The following is a 7500-nucleotide window of genomic DNA, read 5'->3' as shown; positions in this document are numbered from 1 at the left end:
TCAACTTGTCCCGGGGGGGTGAAAGGGTGTAGAAGTGCGGAGCGCGGTCGCCCACCCGACCCGGGCCCGGGACTGGCCCAGGCCCGCTCGGCGCGCAGCTTCCGACCGGCTCCCTCCGAAAAGGACTCCCCTCTCCTCCTGCCGTGTTTCCATCTCGGCCGCCCTCGCTCTTTGTCTCCGCGGCTCGGTCAATTTCTCTCACGCCCCACAGCCGCGGGGACTCACCCCGGCTCTCTCTCTGTCGCTCTCACGGGGGGGCCGCCCCATCTCTCTCTGCCTTTCTCTCCGCAGGCCGGGCCACGGCCCTCTGCGTGCGGGCGCTACACCGTCGGGGCAACGGGCGGCGCACCGGGCCCTTCTCTGGGAAAGGGTCTGTTTCGCAGGTCGACGCTCGAGCGGTTCCGGAGAAATCGTGTGCTCCGCCGGGGCCCGGGGGTGAGCGCCTCGCCCGGGAACGAGGACAGCCTCCCCGGAAGCCCCTGGCAGTGTCGGATGCCTGAGCTGGGGCTGACAGACAGAGCAGACCACGACCGCCTGGAGTCAGACGGGGCCCGCCTGCCCTCCCGGTCCCCCCCGGTGAAAGGGGGTCGGAGCGCAAGGCGGACACCTGGTGGACCGGACGCCCTCGTGGCGGAGGGGTGCCGGGCGCGCCGTGGGCTGAGGGAGGGTCAGGTTCGCCCATGAAACCAGCCGGGACCCCTGGGTTCCGGCCGAGCGATCGTCCCTCCCCGCCGGGACGCGGGGTGCCTCATCGATCGGAAGGGTGGCTCAGGGGCACCTCGAGCCTTCTAGCGCTGTGCCCCACGGATCTCTTCCTGGCTCTCTCTCTCGCATCTCTTCGCCACCTATGAATCCGCCCGAGGAATTCCCTCGGACGTCACGGCGTCGCTGCTGCGCGCCACCTTTTGCGGGGCGCCGGCAGATTTTACCCGACCTCCTGGAACCGGGTCCCGGCATCGGGCCCTTTTTCCCGACCTCATTGGGACTTCCAGAGGTTGCAGTTCCCCTGTCTGCCACCAGGTGGCAGTGCACCGCACGGAAGGGTCGTCCTCATTAAGCCTCAACGCAAGACCCACGGGGCTCCCGCACTGGTGGATGGGGCTCTCACCCCGGTCACCCTCCGGTTCCCTGCTCGGGCAAGCTCCGTCATGGCAACTCCCTCATGCTCCTGGTAAAGGGAGGGAGAAGATTCACCCTGTTCAGCCCACACAGGCTTCCATGATAGCAGAGGGGCCTCTCTGCCCTTTTACACCTGGAGCCCTGCCCGGGTAACCTCAGACACAGAACCTCCCTTGCACTCTTGGAGCCATGCACTTTCAGCAGAATCAACCTGGGACAAAGAGTGCCCCCATCGATTGGAAGGGTAACTCGGGTGAAACTGGGTAAACTCGCGCTGTGCCCCACGGATCTCTTCCTGGCTCTCTCTCTCGCATCTCTTCACCACCTATCAATCCGCCCGAGGAATTCCCTCGGACGTCACGGCGTCGCTGCTGCGCGCCACCTTTTGCGGGGCGCCGGCAGATTTTACCCGACCTCCTGGAACCGGGTCCCGGCATCGGGCCCTTTTTCCCGACCTCATTGGGACTTCCAGAGGTTGCAGTTCCCCTGTCTGCCACCAGGTGGCAGTGCACCGCACGGAAGGGTCGTCCTCATTAAGCCTCAACGCAAGACCCACGGGGCTCCCGCACTGGTGGATGGGGCTCTCACCCCGGTCACCCTCCGGTTCCCTGCTCGGGCAAGCTCCGTCACGGCAACTCCCTCACGCTCCTGGTAAAGGGAGGGAGAAGATTCGCCCTGTTCAGCCCACGCAGGCTTCCAAGATAGCAGAGGGGCCTCTCTGCCCTTTTACGCCTGGAGCCCTGCCCGGGCAACCTCAGACACAGAACCTCCCTTGCACTCCTGGTTCCCTCTCCGGGCCACCTCGCTCGCAGAGTCCCCATGGGTCTCATGGAGCACGGCCTGGGCCTCGTCGGGTGGGATAAGACCCCGCCCCGTCCTTCTCTCTTGCCCGCTCCTAACAATCCGGGGGAGGAATTCCCCCGTGGGTCTCGCCATCGGCGCTGCGCGCCACCTTCAGCGGCGACTTCCCCCTCTCTTCCCCGAGGCCTTGGAAGCGCCGGACGGACGCGGGCACCCAGATCCGACCTCATTGGGGCCTCCGCAGAGGGGAGTCGGCCTCCCGGGACCGCCGCCCCGAGGCCTGAGGGGCCAATGGGTGGCTGGGGAGGGGGCTCGGGCTCGACCGGCACGGTGGCGCCCCCCGGCGGACGCCTGGCGCCGGTGCAGCAGCACCCCGAGAAAATTTTTGGGAAAAAAAATAAAAATAAAACAGAGGCCGCCCATGAAGTAAAAACATGGGGAGACTGTAAGGTGGGGGGGGGGGAAAAACCCCAGGCACCCCCTCCCACCCTGGTGGACACGTGGCGCCATTGCACTCCAAAAAAATATTTTTTGGGGGAAAAAATAGACACCCCCCCCATGAAATGAAAACATGGGGAGAGTGTAAGGTCGGGAAACGCGCCCCCCCAAACCCACCCCCCCCCCCACCCCCGGTGGACAAGTAGCGCCATTGCACCCCAATTTTTTTTTTTCTTTTTCTAAATAGCCACCCATGAAATTAAAACATGGGGGGACACGCGCCCCCCCGGTGGCCAAGTGGCGCCATTGCACCCCAATTTTTTTTTTTTTTTCTAAATAGCCACCCATGAAATTAAAACATGGGGGGACACGCGCCCCCCCGGTGGCCAAGTGGCGCCATTGCACCCCAATTTTTTTTTTTTTTTTTCTAAATAGCCACCCATGAAATTAAAACATGGGGGGACACGCGCCCCCCGGTGGCCAAGTGGCGCCATTGCACCCCAATTTTTTTTTTTCTTTTTCTAAATAGCCACCCCTGAAATTAAAACATGGGGGGACACGCGCCCCCCCCCCCCCCCGGTGGACAAGTGGCGCCATTGCACCCCAATTTTTTTTTTCTTTTCCTAAATAGCCACCCCTGAAATTAAAACATGGGGGGACACGCGCCCCCCCCGGTGGACAAGTGGCGCCATTGCACCCCAATTTTTTTTTCTTTTTCTAAATAGCCACCCATGAAATTAAAACATGGGGGGACACGCGCCCCCCCCGGTGGACAAGTGGCGCTATTGCACCCCAATTTATTTTTTCCCTCTAAATAGCCAGAAATGAATTTAAAACATGGGGAGAGCGTAAGGTGGGGACACGCGCCCCCCCGGTGGCCAAGTGGCGCCATTGCACCCCAATTTTATTTTATTTTTTTTCTGTCAGAGATCTCTTAAACACACACCCTCAGCACGGCATACACACCGACACCCATAAAACTCTTGGAAACGTGATTTTCAGGGACATGCCCAATTGCTATGTGGGGTAACAGGTACATGCCTCCTCTTTTGTCTCCAATGGTTTGACTCGTGGGGACTTCATTTTAGGTCCCCACTGTGCTAGATGTCCCACCGGTGTTGGTGTGCTGTCCACCCCAAGTCCCCAGAAAGATAGAATTGCAAGAGCATGCACACACGCACACACGCACACACGCATGCATACTTGTTTTTGTGACCTTTTCAGGACCCATGACTGGTTTGTCCATCATGGGGACGCCTGCTTCCCATTGCCCAAACAGCTTGATCAGCAAACCGTGCCTGCTGGTGGGTATCTATATCATATCACCCGGCGCGCATGTGCCGTATAGCTTGGTGACAGAAACCGGACACCATTATACCTCACCGGGACCTAGTCAGTTTTTCCTAACCATGTGGGTACTCCCTATGCCTCACTGGGACCTACTCAGGTATTCCTAACCATGTGGGTACACCCTTTGCTATGACCACTAAATGGTTTCACCACAGTAAATAAAAAAGACGCCTTGGTTGGACCAACATAAATTTTATTCAGGCTGTACACTGTCGCTTGATAGCAGTTATTCGGTTTTTTATGTAGTACTTGACTGACAGCCAGTTCCTAGCCTTCAGAGCCTGCTCCTCAGCGCCGAGGCAGGCGTTACAATCCTTTTTGCCGGGGACCTTGCAGGAGAGGATGAATCTCATCAGGTGTCTCTCAACTGCTGCTGCTTCTTTTCTGCTCCACGGTTTCTTTTTAGAGCCCATGCAATCACCTATGCAAGACAGGGAAGAGATCAGTCAACCAAAAACTCACCGCCAGCCCAAGCCACCCAATGAATTTGATGGACACACACCTTTAGTAGCCATGGGTGCATGCCTCTCCATCACTTTCAGTGCACTGGCATCTCCCTCCTCCACATGCACTGCTCCAGCTTCCACCTCTGGCTCATCATCAGACTCATCACTGGCTAGCGGGATTGGTTCTGGAAATACAAAGATAAACAGAGATCCCCGGTCACAGTTTCCCCCTTAGACTGTCAGCCCATGGAACAACCAGTCGGGTGAGGGACCATGCTACTTACCATTGGGATCAATGGAGATTTCTTCCAGGCTTTGTCCCTTAAAGTCAGCCAATCGACCTTGCTGGAGTGCCACAAAGAGTTTGCTAATTTTTGCCAATTGCAGGGTACCTTCAGGGAGGCGGTAGTACTGGCGGTGCACCCGGATATCGTGCCCTAGGAAATCGGCCAGCTGATCCATCTCCGTGTCACTCATGTTCAGCACCCTCGAAAGGGTGGCCACATGTTTCCGAAGCCTGGTAGAGGAGAGAGCTTCTGGATGCTTGGCTCCACATGCCCGTGCATAGAGTCGAATGCAGTCGGATCCTCTGAGGTGTGACAAGGCGGAGGGTCTTGCAAACATATATACATTGTCAGGACTGACACCACACTCTACCCTTTTCTCTGTGAGGTGCTCCAATGCCCTCTGCATGCAAGGGGACAGGAGGACAGGGACTTTCCTGCCTCTCTTACCAGGAATCTCAATGCGTGTGAAGTGCTGACATAGCCTCTTTTCTGGCTCTGACAGGGCCAGCGCCACATCACCCTGTAAATCAGCTGTGTGCCGAGATGCAAAAGAGCAAAGCTTCATCTTTGAGACCTCACCTTCCCTACGTCGGTTGAATAGGATTAGTTGTGTGAGGGTTACCTTGGCCAGCAGCAACCACTTCTTTGTGGTCGGGTGAGTGGACAAATCCTCTAGGTATTCCCGCTGTCTGTCAGTGAGATAAAGGTGCAACTGTTTTACATCATCAGTGAAAGGTAGAAGGGGGGGGGTGTTCCATTTTTGCTCCTCTAGGGTTTTGAGGGCAGCAGCCGAGATCATCTCGCTCCACCTTGCCTTGTATAGTTTTTGGAAGCTCCGTGCGCTCTCCACGGTCGGGGCATGGCCCTCCATAAGTGCCTGGCACTCAACCATGGTAGATATTTTTTGGAGGCTATGGCCCACTTTCAGGGCCAGTGAGGGAACCTTATAGGTATTCGTCAATTCAGCATAGCCGGCCAGGCTCCTTACGGCAGTTATGACCTGCAGGAAGTTTGCAGGGCAGATGAACTCTGCCATGCTCCTCAGAGGACTAACCATCCTGGCATGCAGTAACAGTCGCCCCACCTCTCTGAGCTTCTGCCGTATATAATCATGCTTACTGACATCCGAACCATGCCGGTTAAAGAGGTGGAGACCAAACTGCATGATGCAAGGGTCACCCTTTATTACCTGTACCACATCATCGTGAATCATATCACACAGCACCTTCCAGAGGCCCTTCCCAACACCCGGTGGAACGGGAGTGGCGTAAGCACAGAGGGATTGCACTCTGGTCCTGCCTGGTTTGGTGTTGGCAGGACCTTTTTTCAGCGGGCACCTTTTCACATGACGCCAAAGGTGTTGCCTTGAGAAAAGGCCCTGGCAATATGCACAATGCATGAAGTCTTGGGGAGCCACAGCTTCACCAGGCTGCTTGCATGGAAGTAGGACACCGCAGCCCTCACGTAGAACCCCGGCATTATGGGCAAAGTTCCCCCGGTTGCGAATCAGGTTAAGCTGTAGCCGCCTTTCCCTTGAACACTTTGGGTAGCTCAGTGCCCGGGCTGCCTCAGGCTCATCGTGGTGGATGGCCTCCACGTGCCTTGCAATTTTTGAGAATGGCTTCTCGCACCATAGACAATAGTTCTTTTTTTTATACACCTTTGAGCCATCACATTTTTTGGTAAGTACCTGGACTGTCACAGCGTGGTTTTTTTTTGAGGAGCAGAAACCTGGGCCAGAAATTGGAGAATCTTTGATAGCAGAGTGACCCTCAGCCAGCATATGTGTCCCATGACGGGCCCGCTCATCCCCGCTGCTGTCTTCCAAACTGTCCGCCTCAGAGGAGTCAGGGAAATAGTCTTTGTCACTGCCGTCAGTGCTGCTGTCAGTGATGTCACCGGGTGCACCGCTTAGCTCCATATTTTCCACCTTTAAAATAAACCAGAAAAATAAGGGTCAGCCCACCCGTGATAAAATATGCATGGTAAACGAAGCAAAAGGCCGACACCTACCGGCACAGCTGGAGAAACCTCCCCACAGTGGCACGAAAACCTGAAGCTTCCTGGTTCTGTGTGTGACGCAGAAAAAACCCGAAGCTGCCTGGTTCTGTGTGTGACGCAGCGCGCCTTTTTGAAAGAACCAATCAGGCCTCGAGTCCCAGCATGTGCCCGCCTGTCAACCCTTAATCCCAGGGAGGGGAACCCGGCGGCTCTCTCACCACCTTTGAAAAATATGATGACACCTAAACCTGGGTAGACTGAACCCCTCACAATAAAAAAAGATGCTGACAACTAAGCAGGGTAGACTTCCCCCCCTTCCAATGAAACAAAACAAGAAAAAATATAAAAAAAATAAACAATAAAAAAAATTTGCCGACACCTACCGCCGGGTAGACCTAACCCCTCCCAATAAAAAAAGATGCCGACACCTAAGCCCGGGTGGACTGCCCCCCCCCCCCCTTCAAATAAAACAAACAAAAAAACAAAATTGCCGACACCTACCGCCTGGTAGACTAACCCCTCCCAATAAAAAAAATGCCGACACCTAAGCCCGGGTGGACTGCCCCCCCCCCCCTTCCAATAAAACAAACAAACAAAAAAACAAAAAAATTGCCGACACCTACCGCCGGGTAGACTGAACCCCTCCCAATAAAAAAAAATGCCGACACCTAAGCCCGGGTGGACTGCCCCCCCCCCTTCCAATAAAACAAACAAACAAAAAAATTGCCGACACCTACCGCCGGGTAGACTGAACCCCTCCAAATAAAAAAAAAATGCCGACACCTAAGCCCGGGAGGACTGCCCCCCCTTCCAATAAAACAAACAAACAAAAAAACAAAAAAATTGCCGACACCTACCGCCGGGTAGACTGAACCCCTCCAAATAAAAAAAAAGATGCCGACACCTAAGCCCGGGAGGACTGCCCCCCCTTCCAATAAAACAAAAAAACAAAAAAATTGCTGACACCTACCGCCGGGTAGACTGAACCCCTCCCATTAAAACAGTTTTTAATAAAATAAATGCCGACACCTACCTATGGGTAGACCACCCCCTCCCAA

The 7500-nt window shown here is 55.5% G+C and overlaps 1 protein-coding gene across 1 annotated transcript; it reads right to left on the bottom strand.

Moving 5' to 3' along the window:
• Window positions 1–3577: 3577 nt before the first annotated feature.
• Window positions 3578–6834, bottom strand: LOC148527206 (uncharacterized). The gene is made up of 3 exons (XM_088469374.1): window positions 4439–6834; window positions 4211–4339; window positions 3578–4129 (listed from the first exon to the last, which is right to left on the bottom strand). Exons 1-3 carry the CDS (start codon window positions 6360–6362, stop codon window positions 3906–3908), a joined length of 2277 nt encoding a protein of 758 aa, XP_088325500.1. The 5' UTR covers window positions 6363–6834; the 3' UTR covers window positions 3578–3905.
• Window positions 6835–7500: the final 666 nt, after the last annotated feature.

Source organism: Taudactylus pleione, unplaced genomic scaffold (genome assembly GCF_031769625.1).
Source record: "Taudactylus pleione unplaced genomic scaffold, aTauple2 ptg000091l, whole genome shotgun sequence".
Taxonomy (NCBI): Eukaryota; Metazoa; Chordata; class Amphibia; order Anura; family Myobatrachidae; genus Taudactylus; species Taudactylus pleione.
The sequence above is the reverse complement of the archived record's forward strand: the minus strand, read 5'-3'. Positions and strand labels throughout refer to the sequence as shown.